The sequence below is a fragment of the Schistocerca americana genome, chromosome 11 (genome assembly GCF_021461395.2).
Source record: "Schistocerca americana isolate TAMUIC-IGC-003095 chromosome 11, iqSchAmer2.1, whole genome shotgun sequence".
Lineage (NCBI taxonomy): Eukaryota > Metazoa > Arthropoda > Insecta > Orthoptera > Acrididae > Schistocerca > Schistocerca americana.
Genome location: NC_060129.1, coordinates 142872420 through 142886017, shown reverse-complemented (window position 1 = coordinate 142886017; position 13598 = coordinate 142872420). Strand labels below are relative to the sequence as shown.

The window sequence follows — 13598 nt, the reverse complement described above, 5'->3', positions numbered from 1 at the left end:
AACAAAGCGCCAGTCAGCTCAATGGAAGCACACAGATTCACCACCACCAAAAAAATTTCGGGTAACCGCCAGTGCTGAAAAAATGATGGTGTCCATGTTCTGGGGCAGCGAGGGCGTAATCCTTACCCATTGCGTTCCAAAGGGCACTACGGTAACAGGTGCATCATACGAAAATGTTTTGAAGAACAAATTCCTTCCTGCACTGCAACAAAAACGTCCGGGAAGGGCTGCGCGTGTACTGTTTCACCGAGACAACGCACCCGCACATCGAGCTAACGTTACGCAACAGTTTCTTCGTGATAACAACTTTGAAGTGATTCCTCATGCTTCCTACTCACCTGACCTGGCTCCTAGTGACTTTTGGCTTTTTCCAACAATGAAAGACACTCTCCGTGGCCGCACATTCACCAGCCGTGCTGCTATTGCCTCAGCGTTTTTCCAGTGGTCAAAACAGACTCCTAAAGAAGCCATCGCCGCTGCCATGGAATCATGGCGTCAGCGTTGTGAAAAATGTGTATGTCTGCAGGGCGATTACGTCGAGAAGTAACGCCAGTTTCATCGATTTCAGGTGAGTAGTTAATTAGAAAAAAATCGGAGGCCTTAGAACTTGAATGCACCTCGTATGTGCATCCCCTCCTCTGTAGTACAATGCACAGGACATTTGTACAATTGTGTGAAAATGTCAGAGAACACCTTTCTAGGTATTTTGTTCCACTTGGCCCTTATATTGGCTCATATGTCAATTATATTGTCAAAGCATTGATACTTCTTTTAAAATTCTGCATTTTCTCTTTTTGTGATAGATTTGTATGATAACTCCAAATCTTGTCACCCGTGATGATTTTTTTCAGAAAAGAATTGTCCTCATTTTTAATTTTGGTTGTGGTGTGGAAGTTCACCACTTGTCGTTATTGCTCAGGATTCAGAGTGTGTGGAACAAACTTTACACACACTTTTCTCCCCTTCAGAATATTCTGGCGAATGTCTTGTTCACTCAGTTTTGATATGTGGCTCCATTGCAATGTGTGACACAACAGTGTTGGCACACTATGGCCTAACGGCCACTGCTTAACACTTCCTGTTCAAAACCAGCTGTTAGAAAGAATATCTGTTATTTACAGTTCTCAGGTGAAGCTGCTACCATATTTGGTGCCCCAATGTCACTTGTACTCCAGGAATGAAATAAGTTTTGGAACTTTTAGAACATATGGTTACATACATTGTAGCTAAATGACCATACAGATATTTATAGGAAATATAACAAAATTATGTACCTCATCCGCCACAGAAAAGAAAGTAATTTATGAAACACTGCTTAATTGTACCACGACAATTTCTGAAAGTCACACTTCACTTTTCAAGATATACGAGTGAATTTAGAAAAATACCACTTGTTGCAGTATCAAAACAGTGATATTCTGGCAGTTGCGTATCATTCCTGCATCTCCAACCTTTCCCTGGCTGCCCCCGCTGTGCTGTGCAACCTGTCAGCTACTGTCTCGTTTACCGCCCCCCCCCCCCCCCCCACTCTGCTTCTGGAATTTCGTAAGCTTTGTCCTCCGTGTGTTGTGTCACATTGTGCAAATCTGTAACAAAGAAATACCCGAAGCCACTCTCTCTGTGGCTGACTGGTGTTTTTTTTTTTTTTTTTGTCCTGGAGAATTGGAAAATGCCACCTCATTTGTCCGAAATGGCATTTGGTTACAACACACTTCTTTGTGACAGGTGTGTTGTAAGCTGCTTATTCTGCAGCTGCAGGCTTCTTGTGAGGAGTTGTAAATGATGAGGCGAATGCGTAATGACCCCATTTGTGTGGAGGCGCACACTTTTCGCAGCCACAGCTCGGCACATGTTAGCATTTCTCTGTATCCTCAAATTGTGTAGTGAACTGGACTCGTTTACAGTAACACTTGTTGACCCTTCCGCTACATTTGAGTACCTTGAATGTTAAGGCTGGCAACTCCTCTTCAGTTTGTCTATGTAACCACATACGGATGCTGTTTACCATTTTTAGTCGAATCTAAGCCGCATTCGAATCTAAGCTGCACCTGAAAAATGAGACTCTAAATCAAGGAAAAAACATTTTCCCGAATCTAAGCCGCGCCAGAAATTTGAGACTCGAAATTCAAGGTGAGAGGAAAGTTTTAGGCCACACCTCCAAATCGAAACAAAGTTGGCCCATTATAATACGAGACATAATTTAGGTCGAATGAATGACGATACAGCTACAGTAGTTTGGTTCGAGTCGTAAGCTTAGCAGTTAAGCTTTACCAGGTAGCAATTGCTATGCGTCAGGTGCTCCGTCCATATTTATACGGGTACCCTTCCTTTTTCAAGTGCTTCGTCTGGTTTGAATTGATTGCGTATTTGTCTTTGATCTGATAAGTACCGTTCTCTTTGTTATAGGTGTTTACGTCACTCAAAGCTGAAAATGCATTACTGTACTGTGTCATGCATTGTTTGTCGCATTCTGAAAATGAGTGTTTACGGCCTGTCGCCGCTCGCGGCATGGCTTGTTTTTGTGTGCGCTACCGCCGCTTACAATAAAAAAAAAGAGAGAGAAATTGTCTCATTAGCGAAACAATGGCAAGAACCTGCTATTTGTTGTTACACTGCTGCTTTCTTGGATAATGATCGACAAGAACCGAATAATAGACTGCGTATGATTGAAGATGTTCTGAATGAGAGTTTAGCTAAAGTTTTTCTCCGTTTGAAAATCTTTGCAGACGCCTCTTTTGTACATTACATTCTGTAAAGAAATTAGAGTCATCTCAGATTTAAAAATCTAGTCAAATGCCGTGCTTCATTTCTGACTGTATCACTATTAGGCGTAAGAATAATACGAATATAAACATGACATGATATGTGTATTCTTCCGCGTTTGCTGTTGTCTCACTCTAGTTTCGTAGTTTATTAGGCAGACAGGATTGAAATAAGATAGCTGCAAACACGAAAGAATACATGACAAAATGTTTATATTTGTATTATTCTTATGGTGAAGAGAATACTGCATGTGATTCACAGTTCATAAAAGTTACTATTAGCAACCATCTCTTCTCACAGGTAGGAAAAAATTCAGAACGTAGAGTTGGCCATATTGACAAACATCCGAAACAGTCTTGCCAGTCGGACCATTGAACTCTGTGACGCACATTTTATGGGATATCTTAAGCTTGTCATAAACTATGGAAAATCAATCCTGCATCAGTTACCAGTATTACTTTGCTCTGAAACATTACAGATGCTGTACGTTCATAGATGTAGGCTGTCGGTGCATTAGTTGGACAGCCTTAAGCCTATCATTGCTAGATGGGAAAGGCATCATTTTAATTTCATTTCAGTTCAACCAATTAACATAACATATGTAAATTGTGTACATAAACCTTACATGTGAATCACTGTACCTATTACTGAAAACTAGATCAAGATCCCTACAGTAATTCCAGAGATTTTTGACAGATCGCGAATGCTGTGTATGTTCATAGTAGAAGAGGAATATTTTTTATGTGATATAATTACAGTTTAACAATGTTCGAAAATTTTCCTTTACTTGTGTTGTGAAACCTTGCTTCTTATCAAATTTTGTGATTCTAGGTAAATGGGAAGTACCCTATAGGTTTTGATAAGTGAGTTAGCAAGTATAAAAGTGTCTGATATAAATGGCCACATATTTTCATTGAATTGATGTTGAAGCTTAAATTTTTATGCCGCCAAGGAACCATAGACATTGGTATGTGACATAAATTTGAACTTGATATGAGTGCCTGTTCCTGAGAAAAACTGTTCGTAACAGTCGGATGGACAGATAACAAAATGACCGCACACTGATTTCATTTTTGCCAGATGAGGTACAGAACCCTAAACGCAGTTGAGTTTTCTGTATTTATTTATTTATTTTGTTTACTTATTTATTCTGCTAACCAGTTTTAGTCCAAGTGATCATCTTCGAAGCAGAAGCTCCTTAATGGTATGTCGATCCAGTTCATGGAGCTGCTGTGAGTACCAACAGATACAAGTCACCACTGCTCTGAAGGTAGTCACTGAGACCAAAACCAGGATAAATAAATAAACAAATACTGTGGACTTCACTGTTTTTTTTTCTTTCATTTATGCTGTTAAAACATGATTACTATTGCTCTGCAGTGACATAAAACATTATTTGTCACAGTAATGTCAGGGAACATACACCTTTCTCAATGCTCAGTTTCAGTAGTTTAAGGAATGATTTTAGTTACAGAAAATTTTATCTGGTCTGACTCCTGCAAGTGTTCTTTCAACTTGGGCAAATAAGTGGTAGCCAGTGTGCGCTAAGCCCGCACTACAGGTTGGGTGGATGGCGATGTCTCATCCAAACTGTTGCAGAAGGTCTACAGCTTGATGGACAATGTAAGGATGGGCATTGTAGAGGAGAAGGCAAACAGTTTCCTTACAGCTCCAGCACTTTGGAGCCCTTAATTTTTGGGATTACACTCGTGAAAACAGGATGGGCAATGATGACCCAGGTGTAGTGTGCCCTAAACGCACACCCAAACACGTCTGTCAGGCTGGTCCCCATGCTCTCCTCCCTTTCCCCAACACCCCTCATCCCCCTCCCATTCCCACTGATGATACATAGAGCTCTGGGAGCTGGAGACTACCCCACTGTTACCAGTGTCCACCGTCTGCTGTCCGCAGGCCCCTGCCGGAGGAGCTGGTGAAGTACGCACGCGAGGACACGCACTACCTGCTGTACGTGTACGACTTGATGAAGAATGAGCTGCTGGAGCGCGCCAACGGCAACACCAACCTGCTGCTCTCCGTCATCCAGCGCTCCACCGAGATCTGCAAGAAGGTACGTGTCGGGAGGAGGTCGGACATCTGAAAAAGTTTCCCGGGAGCTGATGAATTAGAGGAGGTGCCGACAAGAGAGGTGTTGGAGAACTGTCAGTTTGGAAAGATTCTACAGGGTCTTCAGCAGGTGGTTTCCGACATTATAATACAGACTGAAAACAGCAAATACTCACATCAACAAAAAGTTTTGCATCACAAAAAGTTTTGCATCACCAAAGTTCCCAGAGCTCCTGAAGAGAGACGTTCACTGTGGATATTGTATCACAGACACAGTCCCTTTGACTGTTCAGAAATATCACTAAACCCGCCCAAAGATGTAAACAACCATGCATGAGTAGCGCCTTTTAGACGGAGGTGGTCCGACAGCCGATTGGTTCCAGACATTCCACCAGGAAGGAGGTACACAGTTCGTGTTGTCTGTAGTTCAACTGTGCGTAGATGGTCAATATTGCAGTTCGATCATGTCCACATTGTTACTTTGTGCCAGGAAGGGCTCTCAACAAGGGAAGTGTCCAGACGTCTCGGAGTGAACCGAAGCGATGTTGTTCGGACACGGAGGACATACAGAGAGACAGGAACTGTCGATGACATACCTCGCTCAGGCCATCCGAGAGCTACTACTGCAGTGGATGATTGCTGCCTTTGGATTATGGCTCGGAAGAACCCTGACACCAATGACACTGTGTTGAATAATGCTTTTCGTGCAGCCACAGGATGTCGTGTTACGACTCAAAGTGTGTGCAATAGGCTGCATGATGCACAACTTCACTCCCCACGTTCGTGGCGAGGTCCATCTTTGTAACCATGGCACCATGCAGTGCGGTACAGATGGGCCGATTGGACCGCTCAAGATTGGCATCACGTTTTCTTCAGCGATGAGTGCCGCATATGCCTTCAGCCAGATAGTTGTCGGAGACATGTTTGGAGGCAACCCGGTCAGGCTGAATGCCTTAGACACACTGTCCAGCGAGTGCAGCAAGGTGGAGGTTCCCTGCTGTTTTGGGGTGGCATTATGTGGGGCCAATTTATGCCGCTGGTGGTCATGGAAGGCGCCGTAACTGCTGTACGATACTTGAATGCCATCCACCGACCGATAGTGCAACCATATCGGCAGCATATTGGTGAGGCATTCATCTTCGTGGATGATAATTTGCACCCGCATTGTGGACATCTTGTGAATGACTTCCTTCAGGATAACAACATCGCTTGACTAGAGTGACCAGTATGTTCTCCAGACATGATCCCTATTGAACATGCCATGGATAGATTGAAAAAGGCTGTTTATGGACAATGTGACCCACCAACCACTCTGAGGGATCTACGCCGAATCGCTGTTGAGGAGTGGGACAATCTGGACCGACAGTGCTTTGATGAACTCGTTGACAGTATGCCACGATGAATGCAGGCGTGCATCAGTGCAAGAGAACGTGCTACTGGGCATTAGAGGTATCGATGGGTACAGCAATCTGGACCACCACCTCTGAAGGTCTCGCTGTATGATGGTACAACATGCAATGTGTGGTTTTCATGAGCAATAAAAATGGCGGAAATGATGTTTATGTTGATCTCTGTTCCAATTTTTTCTGTATAGGTTCCGAATCTATAGGAACTGAGGTGATGCAAAACTTTTTTTATTTTCTGAGGGTATTTGAGTGGAGCGGTAGCCTTGTAGAGAAATGAAATGTGGATAGTGGACAGTTAGAGAAGAAGAGAATCTAAGTTTTGAAATGTGGTGCCGAATAACTAACGATGAGGTACTTTATTGAATTGAGGGGAAAAAAGAAATTTGTGGCACAACCTCAGTTACAGAAGCGATTAGTTGATAGGACACATCCTGAAGCTTGAAGGAATCATCAGTTTGCCAATGGAGGGAAGTGTGGGGGGTAAAAATTGTTTGGGGGGGGGGGGGGCGGGCAAGACTTGACTACAATGAGCGGGTTCAAGTGGGTGTAGGCTGCAGTAGTTACGCAGAGGTGAGGAGGCTTGCACAAGACAGAGTTGTGTAGAAAGCTTCAGCAGACCAGTTGTCAGACTGATGCTGCTGCTGCTGCTGCTGCTGCTGCTGATGATGATGATGATGACAGAAACAGTAACTACAACTGCCTAATATGAGTAATTATATCTTGCTGTCTTTACCAGCAAATCGAGATGTTCTGTGGGAGATTGAAGAAGTAGTTAATGCTTAATAGTGTGCAACAATTTGTTCATCAGGAGCATCGATGAAAATAACGGATAAAATTACTAGAAAACATTGCAGAATCAAACAGTGAAAAATCCAGGATGGAATAATGACAGTATTATGAAATGCATAGATTGCTACCCACCATAAAGTGGAGATGTCGAGTTGCAGATAGGCGAACAAAAAAACTGCTGTACTTTATAATACAGCCTGTATAACAGTGTTTTTGCGGTTTCTGTCTGCAACTCAGTGTCTCCCTCTATACGGTGAGTAGCGATCTATCCTTTCCGAGAAACATTGCTCCGTTCTTCGTCGTGACTGTGTTAGGTGTTTCACTACATGTTGAACAGTTTCATTATTTGATGGAGAAAAATAGGGAATTTAGGTGTACGGTGGACTCAGCGTGACAGTTGCAGTGCACTGAGTGTCGCAGCTTTGTGCACCTACCGAAATTGGTACCACAGTGGGATTTCGTGAACATCTCTGTTGTAGTGCATCAGTGTTGTCACAGCTTTGTAGTTGGTTACTGTTTTTGTTTGTGGCCATTAGCGCTTCACAATTGAAACCTGGCAACAGAGCTGCGAGCTGTCAGCAATCTTCTTATGCCATGATGACTACATTTGTCTTGTTTTTTGTCATTTGAAGAAGCTGTCATATCCTCCTGTGACATCTCTTTCGAGGCACAAACATCAGACTGAAAAGAATGTGTCCATAAATGGTTTGAATGCATTCAGAAGTTTACAGATTATATAGGTGAGTATTTTGTGAAGTGGTAAAACAATTTATACAAAGAAATTGTAATGTGGTCCTCCTGTACAAATACTTGTACTAAACAGGCATTGTGGATATAGCAAATATCTCTCAACTCAAAGGGGAGGTATAACTCGCTTTGTTTGGGTGTAAAAAATTGTCAGCAGAAACCTGTAAATTCAGGAAAAAGTTTTGTGGGATTTAATTGCAAAATTGCAGCTGGCCGAGGGCACTGCATATTTGTAGAGACTCACATGTATGTGGCAATTTAAGTAAATCTGCAAATAATTTGTGATGGTGAAGATTGTGTGTTACATGGTTCGCGGGAGGGGGGGAACACTACAGATTGTTACTGAAGCCTGCTGTGAAATGGTGTATTGTGTAGCTGAACATAAGACAAATCCACATTTATAGGACTTGTGAATTTACAAGAAGCTTTTGACAGTAAAGTGGAATACACTCTGTGTAACTGTGAAGTTAACAGGAATAAAATACAAAGAGCAAAATGTTATCTACTACTTGTACAGAAACTATACTGCAGTTGTAAGGAAGTGAGACAGGGTTGTAGTCTATCCCCCAAGTTACTCATTCCACGAAGTGAGTAAGGAAAATGAGGAGAAATTTGGAAAATGATAGCAAAGTACTTGACCAACAGTTAAATAAATTTTGTGGATAGGAAAATTCTTTGGGGAGAACCATAAAACATCCAGCCATCACTGACCATCAGGAGAAATGTCAGTACTGTAAACATTCTTGACACTAGCTTAACTTTCAAAACTAATACACTGTCCTATAAAAGTATCCAGACAGCTGTTAGTGAACATCAGTATAGGGTGTTTCCACCCTTTGCCTTTGTGACAGCTCAAGCTTCGTGGATGACATTTTTAAGGAGGTGTCTAAATGTCTACAGAGAAATGGCAGCTAATTCTTCCTCAAAAGCCAAACCAAAGGAGGTAGTGATTGTTGCACACTGGAATCTGGAGCCAAGTCGACATTCTAACACATCCTGAAGGTGTTCCATGTGTTCAGGTTGGGACTTGTGTTAGTTCTGTTAGTCGATTTTGGAATAACCGTGCTGGGAGGTAGCACAATAGCTAAAACAGAGTATGAACCGGAATGAAATTTATGTAATGAGGGATAATTACTACTTGAAGTACTGGATTTAAAGCATGAATTCTTGTAGAAACTAAATTTGATTCCATGAACAGTCTTCCTCGCAACATAAGAAAAATGCAATGCAATGTACCGATACTGAAGTTACATGAACGGTATTTTGCAGCAACTTGATGCTTAACAAAAAGTCAATTGTCCAGATTAAAGTCATTATTAAGTTACGCTGACATACCTCTACCTTTCTGTGGTTGCCGATCATACAGTCCATCCATTAAATCTTGACGATTTGTGTGTGTGTGTGTGTGTGTGTGTGTGTGTGTGTGTGTACATATGCAGGGTGTTTATAAATGAATATCGGGGTTTTAACGCTTTATAATATTTATTACATTAAACTTACAGCTATAAATGATATGTCAAATGAAGGAGCAACTCAGACAGTTGTGTTTGGCGTAGCGAAGTAAGCGATTGGTTAAACTTCACTGTACCCAAGCACTGGATAGGCCGCAAGGGTCCCAATGACAGGGCTTGCTTTGCACGACCTCCACGTTCACCCGACCTAGCACCGTGCGATTTTTCCCTTTGGGGCTTCATCAAGAATCACGTGTCCGTGCCTCCGCTACCAGCAGACCTCCCTGAATTAAGAAACCGGACTGAAGCAGCTGTTGCTATAATTACTGAAGGCACACTTATCAACGTTAGGCAACAACTCGGCTATAGATTTTATGTGTGCCGTGTGACAAATGGTGCTCACATTGAACATTTATAAGGTTCTTGGTAAAACTGAGTTGCTCTTTCATTTGACATATCATTTATAGCTATAAGTTTAATATAACAAATATTATAAAGTGTTAAAACCCAAGTATTCATTTATAAACACCCTGTATATAAGATGTCTTCCAGGATGTAAGAAATTACTGCCTCCTGTTATGATTGCAGGTGAAAGTCATGATTTATATATATATATATATATATAATAAAAGAGATGGAAACATTCGACGTGGGAAAAATATATCTAAAAACAAAGATGATGAGACTTACCAAACGAAAGTGCTGGCAGGTTGATAGATACACAAAGAAACACAAACATACACACAAAATTCAATCTTTCGCAACCAACAGATGCTTCATCAGGAAAGAGGGAAGGAGAGGGAAAGACGAAAGAATGGGGGTTTGAAAGGAGAGGGTAAGGAGTCATTCCAATCCCGGGAGCGGAAAGACTTACCTTAGGGGGAAAAAAGGACAGGAATACACTCGCGCACACACACACCTATCCATCCGCACATACACACACACAAGCAGACAAATGTTATGAATTAATTTAGAATCATCTTAATTTTTACATATATTCAGGTAAGTTGGTTGAAAACACAGAAAAAGTTTCAGCTTGCTTGATTATAAACTTTGCCTTCTAGAATTTTTATAGTGGAACTAATGGTAGATTGTTACCTCTTGGACTATAGCTTTAATAGATCTCCTATTATGTGTTATTAATACTACAATTCTAAAATTTGTTATAGCTCTATTATTTGGTAGGTTTTATTGTCTGCTGTAACCAAAATTTTCTATCATTAAAATTACAGGTACTTAATCTACTACAAATGGGTATATTTTAGTTAAAAATTTGATTTTCATTAAATTACTCAAAAACTGTATTTTTAAATTGAACTCTAGCATAAAACAAATTTTTATGTTTCTACGTTTAATATTTAGCGCCTTCAATTTTTCTTAAAAATGTGGATTCCGGTTGTAATTTTCATTCTTTTACTTTGAAACTTGGACAACTTATTTATGACCTCCATTGGCACATTCTGACCAAATTCTGGCTTTCTATCTTCATTATTTAGTGCCACTTATTTTTTTCTTAAAACTGTATTTTTACGAAAATATTGTTTATTTAATTACCTTAAGACTTGATATTTAAAGCATAATTACAATAAAATATATGTTGACAAAGTTCGAATATAAAATTTTGACTTTAGTTTTATACTTAATTATGGTGCAATACTTGTGCGTTACATGCAGACGTGTTAATGTGACGTGGCACTACTAACAGTGAACTGGGGTAAGACCCGGCACACTCGCTCGCCTCTGTATCTCACATACGATACAGCACTTGTTTCGCTTCAGGCTACTTACTTTGGCGACACACATGATGGCAGGTAACATTCTCCATGCATTTGCCAAACTCAAACCCTTCCATCGAATTGCCGCAGGGTATATTGTGATTCATCTTTCAAAACCACTCATTTGCAGTCATCCACTGTCCAGTGGCATCGCACGTTACTTAACCTCAGGCACCGCTTAGAACCGACTACAGAAATCGTGGCTTACGAGGAGCGGCTCGATCATTGTACCCCCAGTCTCTTTAATTCCCTATGCCTCATTGTTCTGGCTTAACTGCTAGCAGCACTTTGGAATTCACGAGTGATTCTTTTTGCTGATTTTAAGCATTTTTTCTACAGCCACCCTCTGCAGTTATCTGCTTGGTGTCGATTTAGCTGCGGTTGTGTCCTTCCCATTCCAACGTCACAGTGACATCACCAGCAGTCAACTAGGCCAGTTTCAGAAGCTTTGAAATGTCACTGACAGATTTGTTACTCACGTGACATCCAATGCCGGCCCTCTCGTGGCCGATACTTTCTGCCTACTGCTTCTTTCCTCACAACACAGTACTCCCCACCTCCTTTTATATGGGTGGGTCTGCCTCTTGTGACATCTTATCGGTCAATTCTGCATTGCGTGGGCATGTCCCAATACTTTGATCCGGTAGTGTAGTTCCTTGTTCAGGGAGGAGAGAGTGCTGGGTTAGGGAAGATTAGAAAGGAAAGTCCAGTCAGTCAGACCACTGGATGAGACCAACTTACCTGTAGTGATAGTAGGGAAAGGTAGGGAGACTCCGTGCAAAATGGAAAAGTGTGGTAGAGGAGGATATGGATTGAAATTTGAAAGAAAAATTATGTAATGACTGAGAGGCTTGGGTACGAGCTTACAAAATATAGCCTCATGAACTCAAAAGAACTCGCATATACAGGGTGATTCACGAAGATATGCAAATATTTTAATATCAAACAATGGAAAATCAGGATGGAATGTAACAATACGAGAGAAAGAAAGTTTCTACTCACCATATAGCGGAGATGATGAGTCGCGATAGGCACAATAAAAAGATTCACACAATCAAAGATTTCGGCCATTAAGGCCTTTGTCAGCAGTACACACACACACACACACACACACACACACACATCTTGCACACACGTGTGTGTGTGTGTGTGTGTGTGTGTGTGTGTGTGTGTGTGTCTACTGCTGACAAGGGCCTTAATGGCCGAAAGCTTTAATTGTGTGATCTTTTTATTGTGCCTATCGCGACTCAGCATCTGCACTATATGGTGAGTAGCAACTTTCCTTCTCTCATATTGTTACGAATATTTTAATATGTTATTCTACAAGTAAAACTAAAGAAAAAAAGTTTATATAAACATAGGTCCGGAAATGTTTGGTTACGATGTTACGGCTAATAAAAGATTTTGCCTGAAATGTAGCAATTTCGCTAGTATGAAGCCATCTGGTGAATCTAATAAAACATGTCTCAGACGTGAATCTGCAGTAGTTTTCCGGAACATCCAGAGAAGCAAAGAGGCATTACTTTCTCGCATTGTGAATGCAATAGACGAAATTAAGAGCAACCTTTTGAAATTGAAACGAGCAACAAAATCTGTTCATACACGTGCAGCTAAATGCATTGAACTCGGTGGAGACATTTTTGAACATTTATTATAAATGGATTGTGAAATTGTACGTACACTGTACAACTTCCTTAACACTGAGCTTTGTTTTTTCTGGTTTAACATGAATTCTCATGTGCTGTGGTATTAATAAAAGCAGATTATCTGACACATTCATACAGTTTCAGTTAACATTATTACCATCATTTTTCCAAAATTAAGTTCTCTACAACTTCTGTTGAAAACTTTGTGCAATTGTCTGGAACTTAAAAAACAAATCGGGCCAAGTAGATAATAAACTAAAAATTTTACGAAATTACATCGTTGCTTCTCTGGATGTTCTGGGAAACTACTGCAGATACATGTCTGGGACATGTTTTATTAGATTCAGCAGATCACTAACAACAAAATTAATGGAAATTGTGCTTTACTTTAACCTCGTACAGTTTTGCGATGGCTTCATATTAGCAAAGTTATTAAATTTCAGGAAAAATCTTTTACTAGCCGTAACTCCGTGACTAAACATTCGCAGACTTATGTTTATATGAACTTTTTTCTTTAGTTACACTTGTAGAATAACATATTAAAATATTTGCATATCTTCGTGAATCACCCTGTACACACACACACACACACACACACACACACACACACACACACACACACACACAGGCGATCCCATGATGATGATGATGATACAAACTTTCAGGGATGACAGAGAACAATAAATGTTATCAGTTTGAGTTAAGGGCCCTGGTCTGGAACCAACAAGAGCTGAAACTTGTAAGTAAAAATGATTGTGACATTTCCGACAGAGTTCTTTAGAGCTCATGAGGCTTTATTTTACAAACTCATACTCAAGTCTCCTTGTATAAATTTTCTTTCAAATTTCAATGCATATCCTCCTCTACTACATTTTTCCATTTTCCATGGGGTCTCCCTTCCTTTCCCTAGTATCTCTACAGGTAGGTCCGTCTCATCCTGTGGTCTGACTGACTGTA

The 13598-nt window shown here is 40.8% G+C and overlaps 1 protein-coding gene across 2 annotated transcripts in view; it reads left to right on the top strand.

Annotated features, from left to right (window-relative positions):
* The window catches only part of LOC124553776 (exosome component 10), a 191931-nt gene that overhangs the window by 86398 nt on the left and 91935 nt on the right, over positions 1-13598 (top strand). For both annotated transcript variants that reach the window (XM_047127713.1, XM_047127712.1), the window contains exon 9: positions 4675-4831. In XM_047127713.1, the coding sequence (XP_046983669.1) occupies positions 4675-4831 (157 nt within the window). The remainder of the gene's footprint in view (positions 1-4674; positions 4832-13598) is intronic.